Source organism: Podarcis pityusensis (genome assembly GCF_964106645.2).
Source record: "Podarcis pityusensis genome assembly, chromosome: 2".
Lineage (NCBI taxonomy): Eukaryota > Metazoa > Chordata > Lepidosauria > Squamata > Lacertidae > Podarcis > Podarcis pityusensis.
In genome coordinates, this window is record NC_138029.1 from 40,680,764 (window position 1) to 40,703,541 (window position 22,778).

The 22,778-nt window shown below is 44.6% G+C and overlaps 1 protein-coding gene across 2 annotated transcripts; it reads right to left on the reverse strand.

The window, feature by feature from the left end:
* Positions 1-1,623: 1,623 nt before the first annotated feature.
* TEKT3 (tektin 3) lies at positions 1,624-20,032 on the reverse strand. 2 transcript variants are annotated; one of them, XM_080993840.1, is made up of 8 exons: positions 19,901-20,032; positions 15,141-15,764; positions 14,169-14,252; positions 10,488-10,558; positions 8,227-8,370; positions 7,087-7,309; positions 4,494-4,648; positions 1,624-2,001 (listed from the first exon to the last, which is right to left on the reverse strand). In XM_080993840.1, exons 2-8 carry the CDS (start codon positions 15,717-15,719, stop codon positions 1,785-1,787), a joined length of 1,473 nt encoding a protein of 490 aa, XP_080849966.1. In that variant the 5' UTR covers positions 15,720-15,764; positions 19,901-20,032; the 3' UTR covers positions 1,624-1,784. The 2 variants fall into 2 exon arrangements, with proteins under 2 accessions (XP_080849966.1, XP_080849965.1); XM_080993839.1 differs by lacking the exon at positions 19,901-20,032 and adding an exon at positions 19,424-19,582.
* Positions 20,033-22,778: the final 2,746 nt, after the last annotated feature.

A 22,778-nucleotide genomic window follows, 5' to 3' on the forward strand; every position in this document is an offset into this window, starting at 1 on the left:
CTTGGTAATCCAATTGAAAAGAAAAACCACCTGAGATTTCAGCCAAGAAGTGGAAAAGCAGAAATGTGTTTACTCAATGCAGTGGGCAATGGAAACCCAACTGCTCCATCCTTGGCCCCAAGTCACTTATAGATAGCTAAGACAGATACAGGACTTTTTATTCCAGTCAGAACTCATTGGAACTCAGTTCCAGCACCTCTCAGGTAGTCATCATGGTCATTATAAGAGAACATGGGAGGCATTCATAGTGAGCTCTGGCACCCCTTTTTCTAGAAAAATAACACTAGATAGACATGTTGTTGGACATATTGTGGCAAGTGGTGCTCACAGAACAGAGCCCAGTATATGCAGGTGTAACAACATGTGAGCTGTTTGAATTGTCTCAGCAAGGAAGAACTGACTTATTGAGAACCCAACAGAACCTAGCTACTTTGCATGACAGCAGTCTTCAGAATGCTATACTCATTATAGGCCCATTTGGGAATCGAGGGATTTGTTGGCGATTTCTAATTACAGAGGGTGGATTTATAAGTGGAAGCCTTTAAGTTTCAAATGTATCTATCCAAAACCACCAAAATAACTCTGGCTGCACTCTCCAAACGAGCTGGGCTTGTAAGCTCATATGGAAAGGGCTTACTGTTTTTAAAATAGGACAGGCCAGTCTGTTATATCTTCAGCTCCCTTCTGAGATGCCTCATTGTTTATGCCAACATAGTAAGTGCAAAATGTTTCCATGAGGAACCAAGCTGATGTTTTGCTAAATTTACCTTGGTGCCCATGCTGATGAGCTGCCAGGTATCATCAGTCACTGAAGCACATGCTTCTGCTGTGTGGTGGTGCACAGACAGTGTTATAACAATACTACACCACACATGCAGAAATTTCCTTAGAGTGAGGAAAATGATGAAGATAAACATAGACATAAAAGTCTGATAGCTTAGGACGGTATATATTGGGAAGTTTCTTTATTTGATGCCACATCATTCATGCTTATCGTTCCATGTACCTAAAAATACAAAATGAATATCAGCACCTAATGACACTAATTGCTAAAAAATTTCAGACAGCTTTGTGCCATCCACCCCATTCAAATAAAACAAAGGAATGTTGCAATTTGAGATGCCTAAAAATTTAGGCTGAGATGACAAGAATAAGATCTGGCTCTGTGTGGTCCAGGAGCTTGGGCTGCACAAACACAAAAAATAATCAGATAATCAGTGTTCAGAATCCATCATTTGCTTGGGTGGAGGGAAGGGGGCACATAAGGCTGGATTCAGTCTCCCTTCCTCAGTCCACTCCATGAACAGACAATTGGCAGTCCTGAATACTAACAGACTAGCTTCAGGATCAAGCTCTCAACTCAAGGAAAAAGGCACACAGTTGCCCTTCTGCACACACTTTTCTTTGTATTCGATCAGGGCATTAGACACAATCCTATGCTCACTTACTTAGGAGTAAACTTCACTGAACTCATTGGGACTTACTTCCAAGTAAAAACATGCATTGGATTGAACTGCATGACATAGGCTGCCCACAATAAACATTGTGTGCAGGCAGATCCCATAAAGGAGAGAATATCAGTATAAAAAACAGGGAAGACACATCAAATAGGAGATAGCTAAATTCATGTGCAGAGCATGCTTTAATAAATGAAAATATAGTCATATCTTCAAAAATAAACACCTCAAAATTTCATAAAAGTGCAACAGAGCAAACCTCCCCTAGACATACTTCTTTAGTAATTTCCCATCCCCCCACGCAATGCCTTGAGGGTTAGCTCCAGCCTATGTATATCCCACCAGCCTCAGTGTGTTGGGGAAGGTCTTCCTCATCCCCATGCATTTCTCCTGGTCAATGAAGAGGGTATTTGCTTTGACAGCCAGGTCATGTTCTAGATTGGCTTTGGTGTGAACCAGTGCCTGGAGCGTATCTTCTGCATCTCTTAGCCTCTGCTGAAGGTCCTGGATGGTGTCATCAATTTCATACACTTCGTTCACAAGGCTGCATGGAACATAAGAAAGAATGTTAGCAAGTTCTCCGCTTTCCATTTTTCTAGGGAGTCCTCCTTCCATCTTTCTAGCCACACTGGTACCCTCCAGATGTTGTTGGACTCCAAATCCCCAGTCAGCATGGCCAGTGGTCAGGGGTGATGGGAGCTGTAATTCAACAACCCCTGGAGGGGTTGGCTAGTGAATCTTCCGCCTGCTTCTTGGTGGCATTCAATACAAAATAAAATAGTTGTGATCTCCTTGCTCAGGATAGTGCTCAGCAGGCTCTCTTTCCATTAGGGAGCGAGCACAGTACTTTTTAGCAAAGTCGTAAATAGTCCTTTCCCCCATGAAATGAGCAAGACAAAACTTTAGAGTGAATTACGGAATAAGTCCATGCGACAGGCTGTACCACTTAGGGGGGAAAGAGAAAAAAAAGAAAGAAAGAATGGAAAGCTGTGGTTTCCTGTTCTCATTTTGGCATTCTGGTTTGTCAGTGTGTTGTTTTTTTTATGGGGTTCACATTCCTCTGACAACTAATGTGAGTAGGCAAAACCCAGCAGAATTCACAAATTAAAGAGTGGTGAATAAATGAAAGGTAAATAAAAGCACTCAGTGTGCCAAGGGGGCACTCTAAGGTGAGGCCCATTTGTTTCCAGTTAGTGAACCTTAGAATACCAATGTTGGTTTAGACGAACAATCCATTTAGCCCTGTTTCCTGTCTCCAGCTGTGGCCGGTCCAAGGAGGTCAGAGGAAATGTGCAAGAAGAAACAGTTGTTCTTTGTTACTGCTATATAAGATGGAACCAGCTGATCTAGAATTCATTCACAATACCTAACCAGTCAGAAAGTCAGGATAACCTGAATATGCGCTTGCATCTTCTGGCTCTGGGTTAGATCCAGAATAAGTTAGATGCTCACAGGCCTCACTTAAATCAACTAAGGAAGTTAACATAAATCTTTGTAACTAGAAGACCAACTCTAGGAAGGGTTAGGGAAGTGCAGAAATGTTAAGGTGGGGCGTCCCCCCCCTCTTTTTGCTGCGTCAGCTCCAGCAGTGTTGTTCCATTTGGAGCTGTGCTTTTATGCAGCTGGTAGAGGGGTAACTGCACTGCATCCTAACCACCACTACTTAGCCATCAAAATAGGGGAAAGAAGGTGGGATTGCAGCCTTAGACAGGATCTAACCCTACGTGTCTCCCTACATCAATTGCAGAGTATGGGTCCGATTAATATCTTCCTGGTCTGTGCGTGCACACACACACAAATGTGATGAAATAGACCAGGCATAGGCAAACTCGGCCCTCCAGACGTTTTGGGAATACAAGTCCCATCATCCCTGACCACTGGTCCTGTTAGCTAGGGGTCATGGGAGTTGTAGTCCCAAAACATCTGGAGGGCCAAGTTTGCCTATGCCTGAAATAGACAATTAAGTTCAGAGGACTAGTCGTCTTTGCTGGCTGAATTAATGGCAAGTGGAGATATAAGAGTTAATTTAGAGACATACAAGTGCATATAACAAAAAGAAAAGCTGCAAAATCACTGGTTTGGAAAAGCCTAAGCACCCTTCTCAGTCTCTTACCACTGATCCAGTCCAATCATGTCTCTCCCCAGAAGCAGCATTTACAGTTTAAAGCAAGGGTTGTTGGGGTAACACTGCATGAAATTACGTGCATTACATCTTGTTTGGCCCAGGACCAGACTGGACTTCTGCAGGAAAATATGCTGGCTTTCACAGATGATGTGAGTAAATATACTCCATCATCTGTCCAAGAGGATTCGTTGTTTCCAGAAAACAAACACAAAACAATCTAGCATTTTAATTCTTAGCAAGAGGACCCATCTCATGCGAAGAGATGTGTGATTGAAGTTCCTGTTGATATTGGTGAGCATTGATGACACCATCAACATTGCACGGCAGGGGACAGTCATAACGGCCCAAGACCACACCAGAGCAGATGGAGAATTTGTTTCAGTGCTTTGTTTCCAGCAGAGGAAGAAGGAAACTATTCCAACAAGTTTCCTGAGAAGGTACAAAGGCCTTGTGGAAGGTCATTGCACTATTACCATAAGCCCAGGGAGCTAATTCATCTGCAGATGATTTATGAATGCACTTCATCCAAATATGTGGCTGGACCCTTGATGCCTCTAGGCGTAAAAGACTGTAGACATCAAAGGAGAGCTGGTAGGGCTGGTTACTCAAGGGAGGGACTGCAGCTCAGTGGCAGAGCACATGTTCTGCATGCAGGATTGCCACAAGTTTAGTCTCTGGTGCCTGCAGTTAAAAGGATGAAGTGATGGGAAAGATCTCTTGGAGTGCCACTGTCTTGTCAGAAGATACAATACTGGGTAAGATGAACAATTTGCCTGTACTGTAGTATGTGGCCGATTCCTATGTTCCTATTTTCAAAGGGCATGGAAGGCTGTAGCAATTTATGAGACTCATCAAACAGCATCACATTCCCGCCTTCCCCACAAGGAAGCAAGATGGCTGCCTTTGCTTACCGTAATTGGGCAGAGTCCCGGCAGAGTTCTATGTTGGGTCTACGCAAGCGCTCATCCAGACGTGTTTGGGCAACCTTCAAGGAACACCCTTTGTCCTTGATGGCCTTACGAAGTGCTTCTATAGTCATCTCTGTCTCAAAGATTTCTTGTAGAGTCTGCAAGTTGGAGGAATAAGGGGGTTGAAAACCCAACAACAAATGTCTTCCTGTCTTAAATACAGAATGTACATTAGTAGAGATTTCCCCCACTGCATGTTTTATTATTATTGCACTTCTGTAATAAAACCTGAATCCATCCAGAAGCTGGTATGTTGACTCAACAGAGTTCCCCAGACTTAGTGCGGTGACTCACTGGTCTTCCATCTGAAAGCCCCTTGAATAACTCTCTAAAAGCAGTGGATCCCCAAGAATAATGAGGATACTCATCTCAAGAAAGATACAGCATAGAACAGTCTGCCCCAATCTGTTGTCTTCAATACAAATCTGAGGTTCTGCACCCACTAACAAAAATCCTGGCTATGCCCATAACTTGGAGATGAGTTCTTTTGAGGACAGAGTGAAAGAATATGGCATGTTTAGCTGACCAGAAAAGAAGACTGGGGAACAAGAAAAAACAAATATTGTGCTTCTCAGGAAAGGATGAAAGAGAAGATTTATGTTGAACATTCAAGAAGAACTTTTTAATTGCAATAACAGATTTACTATGGAAAAAGTTGCCTGGAGAGACGATGGATTCTTCAACACTGGAGGTTTAAAAATATATGAGTTTTTTTTTTCCTTCTTCCACTCTCCCACAACCCCCATGTTGTGGGGGAGGAGTCCCTCTTCAAGGCATGAACTCTCTATGGACTCTTTCCAGCTCTATGTTTCTGAGATTAAACAATCTAATTACTGTAGAAAAGCCACATCAATTCATTATCTCACTTTGCTCACTCAGGGGGAAAAGGGAGGACCTTCACCAAGTGTTGCTGTCTCCCTTTAAATATATTTTCAGCATGTAGCTGTCAAAGTCCATCTGGATCAGGCCAATGGCCCATCTAGTCCAGCATCCTGTTCTTACAGTAGCCAAAAACATGCATGTGGGAAGCCCACGAGCATAAGAGTCCTCTCCTGCTGTTGTTAATCAGCAACTGGGATACTGCATCCACCAGTGGAGCCACTGATAGCCTTATCCTCCCGCAATTTGTCCGAGGCCCTTTCAAAGCCATTTAAGTTGGTGGTCGTCCCTATTTATTGTAGGAGCAAGATCCATAATTTAACTATAAGAATGTACCATTAGGCTACCCCTGCTAAGACAGAGAACCAGAAGATTACAGACCTCCTCAACAGACTAGACAGTACTCCTTTCTGTTCCAGAAAATGTTGTTTTTTATAGTGAAATTCAAGGAATAAAAAATGCAATCCTGTGCATGTCTAAGCCCCACTGAGTTTAATGGTACTTGCTCCCAGGTAAGTCTACATTTAACCAAGCAGCACATATCCCCCCCTCACCAGACAACAACCCCCCCCCCCCGAACAACCCTGTGGGATAGTTTAGTCTGACAACTAGAGAATGACAAAACAGCACCCATTGAGTTTTATGGCTGAGTTGGGATTTTAACCCAGATCTTCCCAATTCTACACTCTAACGACAACGTCACACTCAAATGCTGCCTTGATCCATAAAATAGGACACAAAACATAAATCCATTTGAAACGTGCCTTGTAAAATAAGCAGGAATCACATTGATGTTTTGGAGGAGTAGTGGAGGAAAGGCTGGATTTAGTCTTCTTACTCCCTACCCAAAATTGCTCAGTGCAATGATAGCTTATTGTTCAGGGCTACGCAACTGCAGCCCTAGCTGCTATGTGTATACACTGTTGCACAGGTGTGGGGGATGCCTTGTGAAGGCACCATGCAATTCCTACGCAAGTTGTTGTGCTTTCAGTGCTGGGCACATAGAATCAAGGATTTGTAGCAGATCTGCAGGAGGTTAGAGAAGGCTGTGGTGTGTGCCACAAGCTGAGAGCAGGCACAAGGAAGAGCAACAGTAGCCAATCACGTGCAGTCCTGGTGTCGGATTTGGACTCCCACCAACCCCAACCAGCCTAGCCGACAGTTTTGGATGCCTTGAGCTGTAGTCCAGCCACATCTGGGGGGCACAACATTGGCTTAAAGGTAAAGGTAAAGGTAAAGGGACCCCTGACCATTAGGTCCAATCGTGACCGACTCTGGGGTTGCGCGCTCATCTCGCTCTATAGGCCGACGGAGCTGGTATACAGCTTCTGGGTCAAGTGGCCAGCATGACTAAGCCACTTCTGGCAAACCAGAGCAGCACATGGAAATGCCGTTTACCTTCCCGCTGGAGCGGTCCCTATTTGTCTACTTGCACTTTGATGTGCTTTCAAACTGCTAGGTTGGCAGGAGCAGGGAACAAGCAACGGGAGCTCACCCTGTCACGGGGATTCGAACCGCCAACCTTCTGATCGGCAAGTCCTAGGCTCTGTGGTTTAACCCACAGCGTCCCTAACATTGGCTTAGCTCCAGACAATTCATGCAAGCAGGCAGGGGAAGGCAGTTAACCCCAAACCGAAAGTTTGGAAATGAATCCCACCTTAGCCAGATGGGCCTGGATCTTGTTTTTGGCATCAGCCGTTTCAGAGATGCGGTTGGTAAAGGCAACATTCACTTTGTTGAATTGGTTCCACATCTCATTGGCAGTCGTCACGAGCAGCGTTTCAATATCATCCCTGAGTTTGCCGGAGGCAGCCCGCTCGCTCTGGGAGCGCATAATGTTATCATCAGTAAACTTGGCCCAGGATTCTGGCACAGAAATCCTGGGAAAGCACAAAAAGAGACAAACAAAAGAGTTTGTACACATCGTTTGCATGGGACTTCCTGAAATAATAAAGCCTGGAGGATACAGAAGGAATACCAGCTACATTGGCAATATATTGCATGTTTTAACATTTCCACGAGTACTAGTTGGACTTTTGGTGTGTTTTTTAAACAAGTGTAACTGCTTTTAAGTAGATTTTCTGGATGCTAATTCTGGAGCATCTTTTTAGATTACTTGTGGAATTCGGGATGGGAAATAGGGAGGGAAAGGGGTTTAAATGAAGAAGAAGAAGCAGAAGCCAGAAACACTAACATTGCATTTGTGTCTCCATTCCATTTCCCCTCCCACCCACTATTTGCCTCCACACCCCCTCAACAGCCAGCCAGCATTCTGTGGCTACTGAGCAGGTTCAGTTTTTATTGGGCTGCTTGAGGTTTTCTTCACCTCACCTTAGCTTCCACCCCACCCTTCTGCAAACCTGGGGCTATCCCAAGCCTACTGATACCTCCCCTCTTGTGCATGGATTGTGCCATATGCAACAGCACTTACAGCCTGATCTTTGGAAATAGAGTGAATAACAGATGATTGCTTAAGACAGCTCAGTTGGTTAGAGCATGGTTGCTGATAACACCAAGGTTGCAGGTTCAATCCCTGTAAGGGACAGCTGCATATTCCTGGGTTGAACCAGATGATCCTCAGGGTCCCTTCCAACTCTACAGTTCTATGCTCCCAAACTAGTTTGGGGCTCAAACACACATGTGTTATCATCTGTATCAGGTGATGGTCTTCATGGATGAGGCATCAGAGGAAACCTGACATCGCCCAATGTCAGCTGTAGCACAATCCTTGTTTCTGTTGGCATGCCTTCTGCGGCTAGATCTGGTGCTTGTATGCCAAGCTCCAGGTGATACTTACGTGGCATCAACTCGCTCGACGCCTCGATAAAAGGAAATGCCATCCGATGTGTTCCTGAGATGGTGGCACTTGTCATCGATTCGTTGAGCTGCTTGCTTGTCACTCAGGTCTTTCTCCAGTTCATGCTGGGCTGCTCTATTGGCTCTGTAATAAAATGGGTCAAAAGATGCTCAAGGGAAAAGAACCTGAGTAGTTACAACATAAATAGCCACACACCCACACCCCGAGACCACCTTCTCAACCTTCTATTTCCCCTTCATGACAACGGTAAGATGTTCAGTTTTAAATCCTTACTTCATGTTTATGGCATTCCTATGATAAAGAACTCCAGAATTGTATTGGCAGAACTGACTGCATACATCATCAGCATGTGTACTAGGGCACAAACCAGAGGTTATAATCCTGGCCTTATACCATGCATTCATCTCCTGTAGAGACAGCACATTTTGCACTTGGAACATAGACATGGTTTCTCTATAGACAGTAAATCTTCTGTAAAGACGTTAACATCTCATGCAGTGTCTGAATGGTCAGACACTGACCATTCAGGCAGAAGAACTTAAGATGATTCCATACATTATTACTAGGGCTGAGCCAAAGAAGCACATTGCTCGCTTTGAAGTGGCTTTATGGCAAGGGTGTGGAACTTTCTTGAGACTGAGGACCACTTTCCCTTTGGGGGGCCACATGCCCATGGGTGTGTGGGGCCAAAGGTTGACAGAGCAATGAGTGTAAATGTTAGCTTTGTGCAGTAGGCTGGTATCTTTACACTCGGCCTTATCTGTCCTCCATCCAGGGAAGCATTATCAGAGAGCAAGGATACATACAAGCCAGGAAGAAGTGCTCCAGGTGGGTGCAAAAGTCAGTCAGTAGGGGTGGGCGGCTGAGGAGTGGGGGGGGGCTGGGGGGGAGGACTCCAGAAGGCAAGATAGAGAGGCTTGGAGGTCTGCATTCACCCTCATAGACCCGAGGCTCCCCTCTCCCCCCGTTTTACATCATCATAAAGCCAAACATTTCAATTCCACCGAAGTGCCAGTTTCATACCAAAGTTGCATGTGGGTGGATATTTGGCACAGATGAAATTGCAAATGCTACAGCAAGCACAAGCACACATGTGATGTACATACACACATGTACCCACTGTGTACGCACATCTAGCAACCCTGGCCTAATCAGCTTCTCAGCATAAGTGTGTGTGGTGTCTGCATAATATGTGTTTGTTGTGAAAACCACTAATCCAACACTCCAGAACGTGAATTTTTGAATTAGAAAATGTTGTACTTTGTAGGATAGATACAGTAGATAGTTAAAGCTTGTTGACTAATTTTATGGTATCTATATCATTTTTAAAAATGTGGGCCTGATGAAGGAGAGCATCAGCTGCTTTATATTGAACTAAAACAAGCTTCAGTAATCTGGATGGGAGACCACTGGGAGTCCCACCTAGGAGCAGGATATGAATATTTTAAAAATCTGTATTTTTGCACTTCACTTTTTTCAACAGTAACCATGATTGGGAATGTTGAAAAGCAGTTCACTTTAGCAACGAGAGGCAGATGTCTCTTGTAAAACTTAACAAGTTCAGTATATGTGGAGAGACATCTGGATCAAATCTGTGCGCTGCTATCGGGGTAGCTCTTTGGGCTGTTGGAGATGATTTATTGTCCTGATTTCCCTTGCCTTTCTCTCTGCTATATCTATCCCTTCTGACTGGCTGGATTCAGACATCATGCAAAACTAAGCTTAGTGTGATGAGTACAAGCCCGTGAGCCCTGGGTTTGTGCATCCCCCCTTCCCCTCTGGCACAGCTACATGGAAGAGATGAAAAGCTTCTGCTTCCATTAAACAGTTAAGTGTTATGTCTGAACCCTAAAACGGTGGTTAATGGAACCAAGCCAGCTTTGTAAACCATAGTTTCACATTCTTTTAGTTCCCTGTTTCTATAAGGTGGCATGCACACTGGATTTGGCAAGCTGTTCTCCCATAGGGAATTTCCATTATCCCCCTAGGTAAAAAGCTAACTTCCAGGGTCATCTTTAATCTTGCACATCTGCCTTTTAGTATGTATGCTTAGAAGGCAATTTTGTAACTCTCCTAGACATTTGGTTTCTTTCTGGTCTTGTTGAATGAAAAGGCCAAGAAGCATATTGGAGACTTTTCTCCCCCTCAAGTTGCACTACAGGGAAAATGGATGAGGTGCTTGCATCAAAATTTGTTTTTAAAGATCCTTTGAGAAAGGTGGAGATTAAAATTTTCCTTACGCAAGTTGGGCCGCTGTCTTACCCAGGTATCTTCTCATTCTCTCTTGGCATGATAGGATGACGTCAACCTCCTGATCAAGTTACAATAGCAAAAAATCCTGTCAACATTTCCCTTGATTAATGAAGGATAATGTGAATTACAGTTTTAAAATCCACTCCTTTATGGCCTCCTCAAGCATCGGAAGAAAATGCAATACAAGATGGTTAGTAGTTTGCCATTCTATTAGCACGGGAGTAATCAATGTTGCGCCCTCCAGGTGTTGCTGGAATACAAAACTGTATCATCACTGACCATTGGACATACTGGCTGAGCAACTGGGAGCTGAAGTCCAGCAACATCTGCAGGGCATCACATTGGCTATCCCTGTTCCAGTAAAAGAGTAAGTGTCCTCTCTTTTAAGATTGTTTGGAAAGGACCAATGAAAATTCCTTTCTATTTGTTGGGTCAGATTGGTAGGTGGGCACTGCAGGGGTTCATATTTTCGAATTCCCTTCCGCAAAAGCCTCAATTTGCAGACTGGCAATACGAGGCCTTCTTAAGACCACTGCACGCTCAGAATAACTTGAGTCATCAGAAGTATTCTTTTGGACTGGAGAGCCGTTCCCCCCTTGATATTTGCAATAACTGACTAGGTAAAGGGACCCCTGACAGTTAAGTCCAGTTGTGAACAACTCTGGGGTTGCAGCGCTCATCTCACTTTACAGGCCAAGGGAGCCGGCGTTTGTCTGCTCCGCAGTTTTTCCAGGTCATGTGGCCAGCATGACTAAGCCACTTCTGGTGAAACTAGAGCAGCACACAGAAATGCAGTTTACCTTCCCGCCGGAGTGGTACCTATTAATCTACTTGCACTTTTTGGCATGCTTTCAAACTGCTAGTTTGGCAGGAGCAGGGACCAAGCAATGGGAGCTCACTCCGTCGTGGGGATTTGAACTGCTGACCTTTTGATTGGCAAGCCCAAGGCTCAATGGGTTAGACCACAATACCACCCGCGTCCCTTATAATAACTGACTAGAGCTTTCTAATTTTAACTCTTGCCATGTTTAATTTCTTTTCACCCTTTACATTGTATAATAATTGCATTTCATGATATATTATATCTCTGAGCATACATGTTGCAAGTTGCTTTGAGAAGCTTGCCAGAAATTCAACATATAAATTAAGGCTAGTAATTTTAACGCTAATGTGACAAGACAGATGGGCTATTTGCTATCTGTTCATACAGAAGGCTTGGTCCCCAAAACAGGAGTGATGCAAGTGATTCTGCTTCTCATTTTTAATTCATTGGGCATGGCCAATTTCTTGACTGTGCAAAGAAATCCAAACTTTAATCAATCCAGGGTTTGCTACAAAAGGTGAATGAGCAAACTAGCCTATAGATCTGTCCTGAGCAGTGGTGGTTAGTACAGGGTAGAGAACCTTGCACACATGCTTCTTCCTTTTCTATCCACTTAAGAACATAAGAACAGTCCTTATGTAGGATCAGGCTATTGGTCCATCTAGTCCAGCATCCTATTTTTACAGCAGTCAACCAGATGCTCCCAGGAAACCTGCAAGCAGGACCTGAGTGCAGCAGTACTCTCCCCTTCTGTGGTTTCTAGCACCTGGTATTTAGAAGCATACTGCTTGCAACATTGGGAGTAGAACCATCATCATGGTTAGTAGCCTTTGGCAGCCTTATTGTCTATGAATTTGTCTAATTGTCTGTGATACATTCTCAGCAAACCAGAGTCAATTTTGCTTGACTTTGGTTTCCAGAAACACATTTAATGTCTGAAGCTCTCCTGATACCCACATGCCTTGGCTCTGGCAAATGAAGAAACAGGCAGCTCCCAAGGACTGGATTTTTCCATGTGGCGCTCCCTATTGGAAACTCCTTATTTCCTTTGGATGACAGCATCCTCCAGATAGCTTGTGGCATCCAGCTGTGCTGTAGGTTGCTTGCTTTCATGAGCTAATAAGCACCTTGGAACAAATGACAGTAGGGCTTGGCCGGTGCTATTTCTAAGGGAACAAAATTTGTGCTCTGGACAGAGTGGCAGGAACATTGATGGCTTGGAAATGGACATTGGAATGGGCTGGTGCTGCTGTTATTGACGTCAGTGTGAAATCTTCCATTGATGATCATGGGAGGTGACGCAGGATTTTAAAATAACATTGTGAGAAGGGACTCTGCATTGCCCAATTACCTTTCTTGCAGGGAAATGTTGTGATGAAGCGAACACCATGCAGAAGACCTGAAGCACCTCAATAGTCAGCAGGGGTGGGCCAGAACTGAGCTACACTGAGAAGTTCCTGATCCAGAATCTGAGCTCAGTGCTCTTCAGCAGGGCTAGCACTGTATGCATGTATGTTTGAGGGGAATCAGTAATTATAGGACAAATCACAGGGGAAAGATGTCACTGTCTTCACATATGAGGAAGAAAATGCAAGATAAGCAGACAGTTCATGTGGCAAGGAACACTAGTGGTAGTGGATGAAGAAGCAAACACTGGAGAGAAGGCAGCGCAAATACAGGAAGACAAAGAGGCAGGATGTACCATGGAAAGCAAGGCTGGGAGGCACATCCAGGTTAGCACTGATAAATACAAAATTGTTCTTGGGAAACTTCCTGCCTGATATGGCTCCAGCGAGGTTCCTAAATACTGTCCAGGAACTACTGGAAGAACAAAAATAAATCACAGGCAGGCTGCTGCTGAACTGATTCAGATGGTGGACTGCCAAGGCAGTACTTTGCTGTCCTCCATTTCCAGACTAGTTGCCTTTCTACTAAAAATATATTTCAACATGCAGCACTATAGCAATATACTCGCTGTGCATTTATCCCTTGTAATAGGATGTTACACTTATTTCTCATATGCCCCCACTTCTCAACTTTCAATGGCTGAGGTCAATGTGTATCAGTTTGAAGTTACCTCTGCGTAGCCAGCAAAGGCTTGATGTGGATATTCCTGGCTTTTTTATTCTGTACCTGCTCCTGACCCTGAAGACAAGCACTTACGTGAAGTACACTGAAATGCTCCTCCTCTCTGCCACAGTATTGTTTACAGCTGCAGAAAGAGATGACAAGGACAGCACCGTGCAGACCCAGTGCCGGATTTACGTATAAGCTAAACAAGCTATAGCTTAGGGCCCCACTCTCTTGGGGCCCCCAAAAGAATTTAAAGGAAAAAAACCTGGATGTGCATTTCCAAAATATAAGATAAAAACAAATAAAATGGATTTAGATACCTATTAGGTCCATAAATTACCATATAGCATATATTCAACACAAAAAACAGTGACAATTTGTTGTTGACAAAGGACAGCTGGACATATAAAGGGCACCATTACCTTCAATAGCTTAGGGCCTCATCAAACCTAAATCTGGCCTTGTGCAGACCACATTTAAGACTCCGAGACCTCCCCTGTTTTAAAGGTCAGGGTACAAACTGGGAGTGGGGAACCTGCAGTTCTCTAGAGATGCTGCTGGACCACAACTCTCATCATATGTGACCACTAGCCATGGTGGCCGGAGCTGATGGGAATTGGAGGTCCAATGGCATCTCACAGAACAAAGGCTTCCCAACCCTGCTATAAACAAACACTTGCATATATGTTCAAAGCTACTTACTATACAACATACCACTAGCCCACAGTTAAAAACTACAAATTTCATGTTATGTACTAAACGGGCAACTCACTGTCATTAGTTGTTTTTCCACATCATCATGAACAAGGTCAATGCCCATCCTCTTCTCTCGGTGAAGCAGACATTCCTGGGCTACCTGTTTGACATTACAGGGGAAAATGGTGAAAGTTATCTTTCTGTGTTTTTAACATGTAAAGTGGTATAAAGTAGTATATTATGGAATAAAACAAGAACAGTAACTTATCACTGTTACAAGAACACCTTGCCGATCTGGCTAGGTTGCCCCAGCCTCTCTGGACGGCTTCCAACAAAATATAAAGGAAAAATACATAAAACATTAAAAGCTTCCAGAAACAGGGCTGCCTTCAGATGTCTATGAAATGCACGGCTTGAACTTCAGCCGCGAAGCCTAGCCATAGATGCAGTTGTAGTACCGGTGTTTGAAAGGCAGGCTTCTTAAGCCTAACACAGCTCTGGTGTGCTCATTCGCCAAAAGAGAGAGCATATATTGATGATTTGGATCGTTGCCTAATAACCTCAAATGGGTTCAGGTGAACCCTAAGCAGAGTTTTGCATGGCTGTGTTTGCATGGCCCCTAGTAGTCTGAAGGTAAAGGTAAAGGGACCCCTGACCATTAGGTTCAGTCACGGACGACTCTGGGGTTGCGGCGCTCATCTCGCTTTACTGGCCGAGGGAGCAGGCATACAGCTTCCAGGTCATGTGGCTAGCACGACTAAGCCACTTCTGGTGAACCAGAGCAGTGCACGGAAACGCCATTTACCTTCCTGCCGGAGCGGTACCTATTTATCTACTTGCACTTTGACGTGCTTTCAAACTGCTAGGTTGGCAGGAGCAGGGACTGAGCAATGGGAGCTCAACCTGTTGCGGGGATTTGAACCGCCGACCTTCTGATCGGCAAGCCCTAGGCTCTGTGGTTTAACCCACAGCACCACCCGCGCATTACTGCAACCCAGCCAGATGGGTGGGGTATTAATATAATAATCATCACCATCTGCCTGTTTACCTGGAGTTGCCCTTCTGTTTCTAATATGGCTCTTTCAAGTCGTTTCTTCATATCTGAAAGAGCATTTGTCTCCCCAATCATTCCATCAATCTCGTGGTTGAGCTCTGATTTCCAAAATATGATGTCATTGACTCGTTCTCCTAGATTTCTTGTTGATTCCGTTTGGGTTTTCCTTATCTGCTGGTCCTTGTCTTGAATCATCCGGGAAGTGTCCACCCTCAACCTCTCGGCATTGTGGCGTGATGCCTCTGATTCCTTGAAATTTGTTAGGTTAGCTCTATACCAGTCTTCGGGAGTGTACCTAGTGAAGAGTGCTGTTCTGTTGGAAACATAGGGGAGCATGTTGCATGGCGTGAGCCCTTGAGAACTCTTGGAGAAGGGGGCCAAAGTTGGAGTGATAGCAGCGACTTTGTAATAGGCACTAGGTCTCCAAGGAAGGCTCAAGCTGTGGGTCAGGGCATAGTGAGGGAATCTGTTCTTATAGCTCGATGCCATGGTGCTGATGGCCGGCAGAAAATTTGAGGGCGTTGGTCTTGGATGGGCATATGTTGCCGTCAAGGTAGAGCCTACAAGCTCCATGATTGAAAATGTCTTTCCAATCAAGTTTCCTATATCAAAGAAGAGCTAGAAAAATAAAACACATTTAATGAACACTTGTGCAGGTAGTCTAGAGAGGGTTCATGTCTATGAGTGTCTAAGCAACCATGACCCCCATATATTGCTTTTCTTACCACTATGCACCCAACTATAGCAGCATTTTGCTTGGTATAACAGAAAGTGGTACATTTCATACAAACAACTTCTCCAAAGAGGACAAGCACACCTCTGGTCCAGTTCCATTGCAGCTCTTATGGCAACAAGGTGGTCAGTCCCATGATGAACCCAATTTTAATGCAAATTCATAGAAAATGAATGGGTTAATCTAGAGAGAGAGAGAGAGCACCTCTTTTGCTTTTGGACACTGAATTAACAAGCCTATTCTACTAGTCTCATTAGTGGGGTTTACACCTGCCATCTTACAGACCCCACTGTAGCATGTTATTAGACTTGTTTGTGGGAAACCCAGGTTCAAATCCCCGTTCAGCTATGAAGTTCACAAGGTGTTATTGAATGAGTCACTTTCTTACCTAGTTATCTCACTGCATGAATGGCAATGACAATAGATGCAGCAATGACAAAGTGTAAGTATTGCAGATGAGGGAATTGTGGGCAATGGGGTGGGATAAGAGAGTGCAGTTGTCAGGGACTAGGCAGAGAAGGAATGGTGGAGACCACCTCCCCATCCTGACCCTTTCAGGGAGGAGGAAGAGGAAGACATTATAGATTTACAACAGGGGCTTGAGGGAGGTTGCAGCTCAGAGGCAGATGAGAGGGGAGGTTGGGAAATCATGGGAGAGCCAGAGCAACACCTGGCTGACACGTTGTCATTAGAAAGCATTCCAGACCCTCCATCTTCCAGAACCCGGAGAGCCTTAAAAGTAGGAGAGCAGAGAGCTCAAAGACAGAGGGCACTTAGCAGCACCCATAGAGGAGATGATGAGGATGACGAATGAGGAAATGGGAGAGGTGGTAGGTGGGGATTCACTCATGCCAACGCCATTATCCAAGAGGCTGGGTTCTATAGCCTCTCTCTGTAAAGATTGAAATAAAAAAGGACTGTAAGAAACTTTTCCTTGTCTTTATACTTTCCTGGGCAACCAGCTGGGAGCTGCTGACAGCATCCTGACAGCAATATAAGTAAGGGGAGATGGGGAAGTTTCAGGCATGTGGGATTTTCTTTATTTCCCACCCTGGAATGCTGAGGTGCAGCAACTGGAGCCAGAGCTGCTTCTCAATTCAGAATGCTGAAGGAGATGGACCTTGTTCTTAAGGATGTCCACACATAGTTTGCTGTATTTTGGGCTAATTCCAAGGGCTAATTGGTACAAAATGGATTCTCTCTCCCACATCTACTTTGCACAATCCATGTCCTAGAATCATAATAGAAGAGAAGAGTTGGAAGGGATCCTGAGGGTCATCTGGTCCCACCACCTGCAATGAAGGAATCCAGCCCACAGCCATCCCTGGGTGAGCTCAAACCACCAACCTTCCAGTTAACAGCCAGTTGCACTGGCCCATTGTGTCAAAGTGCATGTGCAGTTGTTTTCACAATCCAATAAGTGAGACGTTTGCAAGCAAATCCCAATACAGGGGCTCTTTCTGAGTAGTCTGCCTATATATCTAGCAGGGGAAACCCACTATTTATATACATATAAATCATATGTACACCACAAATATAAATCAAGCTCTGCAATCTTGGCCCTGACTGATGGTGATGACATAGTAAAGGAAAGTCAACATAGCATAGCCAACTGTAATCTTGACCAGGTGAATATATATATATATATATATATATATATATATATATATATATATATAAAATTATATGGAAGTCACTGGTTTGCAGCAAATATACTTAGCAAAAGAGATCACCCAAGGAGAGCTCTTTGACAGTGTCTTTTGAAAAAAAACATAATAACATTTCTGAAGTTATCTTCAAAGCTCACCTTGGAGAATGTAACCACACAGAGAGATTATTGGCTCAAGTGACCGCAAGCTGACTTGCAGTCTATTGTCCTTTTCACTTACCTAATTGTATGCTAGTGGAAATCTAATATGCATTGCTATCTAATGTAAATACTTCAGCATACATAATACACAATCCAGTAACAAACACAGAATAATCCATTCAGCGGAGGTAACCTTCACTTTGGTTACAAGAGTGGATTGTGGATATAGCAATGCCTCTCTAAGTTCATCAGGCAGGGTGATGGTTATTTTAAAACACCTTCATTTTCAACCTAAATATTTCCTTCATCAGCTTTTTCTTGGTTGTCTTCCAAGCCCATAGAGGACAAATGGTTCTAACGTACTCATAGTGGATGAGTTCTTTATGAGAACTCTTATCACATTCCATTCTGTGCTGGCTCCTTACTGCTTCACAAAACTTATTGTGCAGTTGTGGCCCCTTTGCATTTTTCTCACGTTTACTTGAGGGCTTTCCACCACACAGTTCCCTCTGCAATAGCCCTCTCATACCACCTGCTAATAAGCTAACTCCATCCTTTAAACTGGGAATGTGGAACCTGTGGCCCTTCAGTTGTTGCTGGACTCCAACACGCATCAGCCTCAGCCAACATGACCAATGGTCAGAAATGATGAAAATTGGAGACTCTCCCAATACATTTCATCCACTGTAATTTTCCTGTTGCACCTGTTCTGTGTTATCTGCTGCCCTTTAACCTTTATCTAGTTCATTAATATTACTTCTCTTTCTCCAACATGCATTTTTCTTCCACTGGGCATGGACTGAGGTTCTTATATGGTTCTTACACTGATAAAGAGTTTGTCTTTTATTTTTTACATTATTATTTTATTACAGTATTTGGGAACAGAATGGGCTTAAGACATCTAAATAACAATAACTATACTGCTACAACTACAACTATTATTACTAAGCATGAGAGCACAATCCTACCCACTGTGCAATGGATTAATGTCTGTACTTATATTGTGCTTTTGCTGAGGTGTGATTCTTCTTTAAAAAATGAACTCTGCTACTCTATTCCAGGCAAACCACTAAGATCTATTCATTGTCACATCCAGCGCATATTCAGGTCTTGGAAACAGAATAACGTGGAGAAAGTGGTGAAGATGTTCACATGGCAGCAAATCCTCCTCCCACCTAAGCAAATTATATTCCTTCTGTTACTTAAATCCCACACCTCTACATTTATTCATGACCTAAACTTGACAATAAAGGTAATGAAAAGCTGTTTTCCAGCACTGCCTGCTCCCAGTTAATATTACATATGTCTATATCCTATTTTCCCTCCCATTACTTTCCACACCTCTGCTCTCCCCTTTTCACAGCATCCTTACCACCTATTGACAGTAAGTGGCTCTTTTGTGGTCTGTGCAGTGGATTATTATTAATTTTGGAGTGGCTCAAGAATACATTCTTTTGACTGCTTCTCCTGACCAGCTTCTCCATCCCTTTGCCTCATTTCCCACAGGCAGATGCAACCCCCTGTCTCCAAGGAAGCCATCCTTCCTTGGAGGATAACTGGCCCTGCACCTAAAGTGAGGTAAACATCTTCCGACTACTTCTTTGCTCAGCCAGGGAGCAGTGGGGCAAAGTGTCCTGCCCAGGCAGTTTGTGTGTTCTGTGAAGCTGGTGGCTCCTTAGTAGACTTCTTCTTCTTCTTCTTCTTTGCCCTACTGCTTCCAGACCTGCTACTCACCTGTCTGCAGGTTAGCTCTGAGGAAGAGAAAAGGACGGGCTGGAGGGGAGGGAGCCTCCAGTATACCCAGGCTGCTGCTCCCCAATGCCCAGGAGAAACATCTTCCTGCTCTTCCCTCCCACACAAGACTTCTATCCCGCCCTCGCCCTTTGTGACACGCATACTTCCAACACTTCCCATTGGTCCAAACGAGGGTGGAAGGGAAAGGAGGGGGAGAAGCGGGGACGGGCGTCGCTAAGGACTCAATAGCTGCCTAGTAACTCTATTCCCCTTCGGGGCGGGGCGGGGGAACAAGGTGGGCAGGGAAGAGAGAAAGGAAGGAGGGAGGGAGGGTTTTTCTTGAACCTGCAGCTCTTGTCACCCGCGCATGGGGGCTCGTCTCGTCCCGCAGCAACCAGGCTCTGTGAACGGCTGCCGTGCCCCGTTGGCCATCCCTAGTGCCCATTTTAAATGGGGAAAGAAAAGATCGTGTGTCACCTATGCCAACAGTGTCGTCCTCCAGATATGATAGAGATCTGAGGATATACAGCGGGGGCGGGGCAGAGGTTAGAACATCGGCAAGTTAAAAGCGCCTGTTGTATCTTGCTGTCTTCTGCCACAGTGTATACCGAACAAAGTACTAAAAGTGGGCAGAAGGACGCCCCGCAAGCGTGTATTGTGGGTGCCTGTTGTTGTTATTGTTGCTATTATGCGCTGTCTTTACGCTAACAGCGACTCAAAGCAGTTTACAGATAAAATAACAGCTAAAACCATGTGCGCGGGGGAGGGGGGGAACCAATCATTAAAAAAACAATTGAACATTAGGATTAAAACTAAATCTATATAAGATCTATTGAAAATGTGCAGACAATCATAACAAAAACAGCAGGGCACTAGCCCCCTCATTCAAAGCAGTTAGTTCAGCAAAGCAGGTTGGAACTTGCCAGCAGAAGAACAATAAGAAGGGAGCCAGTCTAACTTCTCTAGGGAAGGAGTTCCAAAATGTGGGAGCAGCAGCCACCAAGTTTGAGCTGGCCCATCAGTTTAACATTAAAAAATAATAATAGTTGTCTCGTATGACTGCTCTGATTTTATTGTGTTTTGATTCTGTTTGTAAGCTTTAAGCCTTTACAAAAGCAGGGCTATTGATTCCTGTCCAAAGTTCCAATACCTTGGAGAAGGAGCGTAATTTCATATCCAGGGCTGGGGAGAAACTCCTTCCTCCTTTTAATGTTCAACCAATAATCCATCCATTTTAATGTCCTGGTCCTACGCATGTTTAGGGAAAGGGAAAAAAATACAGTGAAATCCCAGAGAGGCTAGTCCAAGGGTCAGCAAACTTTTTCAGCAGGGGGCTGGTCCACTGTCCCTCAGACTTTGTGGGTGGCCGGACTATATTGGGGGGGGGGGGGAATGAACGAATTCCTATGCCCCACATATAACCCAGAGATGCATTTTAAATAAAAGCACACATTCTACTCATGTAAAAACATGCTGATTCCTGGACCATCCACGAGACGGATTTAGAAGGTGATTGGGCCGGATCCGGTCCCTGGGCTTTAGTTTGCCTACCCATGGGCTAGTCCATTAGGGCACATGGGGCACCGCCCCACCAACCTCAACCTGCCCTCAGCCAGCCCCCACTTGCTCACCTTTTTACTTAGAACCACAGCAGGGGCTGTTGCTGCCGGCCAGTTTCTTCCTCTAGTCTTGCTGTTGCCCCTTGGGAAACTCAGCAGGGAAGGGGTATAACATAGAATTAGCCAGCTGTGCCTGCCATTGGCATTGACTCCACTTGCCTTCCACCCTACCAGCCCAAACCGTCACCAGTTGCCACTGAGGCAGTGGCGTAGCGTGGGGGGTGCAGGGGGGGGCCGGGCGCAACATCTGGGGGTTAGGGTTAGGGGGCGCAAATCCACGGGTTAGGGGGCGCAAATTACTTGCCTTGCTCCGGGTGCTGACAACCCACGCTACGCCACTGCACTGAGGTAATTGAAGTGACCACCCATACCTCTGGGTGTGGTTAGTGCTCAGATGGGGGACCACACGTACACTACTTTGGGCCCCTGATGGTGGGATCTAAATATAAGAAAATAAATAAAATCAATTTATTTATCGGTCTCCTTCGGGAGGTGGTGGACTCTCCTTCATTGGAGGTGTTTAAGCAGAGGTTAGATGGCCATCTGTCATGGATGCTTTAGTTGAGATTACTGCATTGCAGGGGGTTAGACTAGATGACCCTTGGGGTCCCCTCCAATTCTATGATTCTATGAAGGCTTACTAAAAAGTAAGCCCCGTTGTATTCAATAGGACTTACTCCCTAGCAAGCAAGTTTAGGATTGCATCCTAAATTTATCCATGTGGTCACCCAGGAGTATAAGAGAGGCAGTGTGGTGTAGTGGTCAGAGTGTCCAACCTGAGAGACCAGGGTTCAAATCCCCATGGAGCACACTGGGCAAGCTTAGGCTAGTAACTGCCTGACCTGCCTCACAGGGCTCTTGTGGGGATTAAATGAGGAGGGGGAGAGCCAGGTACATCACCTTGAGAAAAATGGTGGGGTATAATAGTGTGTTTTTAATACAGTGGTACCTCAGGTTAAGTACTTAATTCGTTCCGGAGGTCCATACTTAACCTGAAACTGTTCTTAACCTGAAGCACCACTTTAGCTAATGGGGCCTCCTGCTGCTGCCGCGCTGCTGGAGCCCGATTTCTGTTCTCATCCTGAAGCAAAGTTCTTAACCTGAAGCACTATTTCTGGGTTAGCGGAGTCTGTAACCTAAAGTGTATGAAACCTGAGGTACCACTGTATTCGATTGGGAGCTGCTCAGAGTGGCTGGGGAAACCCAGCCAGATGGGCAAGGTATAAATAATAAATTATTATTATTATTATTATTATTATTATTATGTGATACATATTTGGGGCTTTGCTCGTAAGAGCTGAATGTATGGGGCATACATTTAAAACATATCAAGGTTATTTCATCCCCAAAGTGCAAACAGAAACTAAACTAAACAAAAAATGTCACCAAAATTTGAGGCCAAACTTCAAAGCGTTGCCAGGCAGCATTCCTTCTCGCTCGAGGCCTACCTCTGTGGTCTTGGCACACAAACAGATGGGATCAACAGCATTTTGAACTCTTGCTGCTGCTGCTGTGCAAGAACCTTGAGAGAGCAGAGATGTACAGCTCCTTGTTTCAGGACTGCTCTATTATTAATAATGAGCTTCAGGGTTTTTATTTATTTATGTTATTCAGGGATGAAATCAAAGCTAACGTTCAGGGACGAGCCAGACGTGCAGCCCCAGCACACAGAGTGTCCCAGACAAGCCTTTGACTGGCAAATCTACGAGACTTTTCCAAAGGTTTACTTTGCTTAA

What these genes read in the sequence shown, in the direction of transcription:
- TEKT3 (XM_080993840.1), bottom strand. Translation starts at nt 15,719, where the DNA reads ATGGAGCTTGTAGGCTCTACCTTGACGGCAACATATGCCCATCCAAGA. An exon ending in AAGACAGCGGCCCAACTTGC is followed by an intron (nt 8,371 to 10,487) that starts GTAAGGAAAATT and finishes ATTTTATTACAG; the next exon opens with AGCCAATAGAGCAGCCCAGC. An exon ending in TCCAGGCCCATCTGGCTAAG is followed by an intron (nt 4,649 to 7,086) that starts GTGGGATTCATT and finishes TCCAACTTGCAG; the next exon opens with ACTCTACAAGAAATCTTTGA.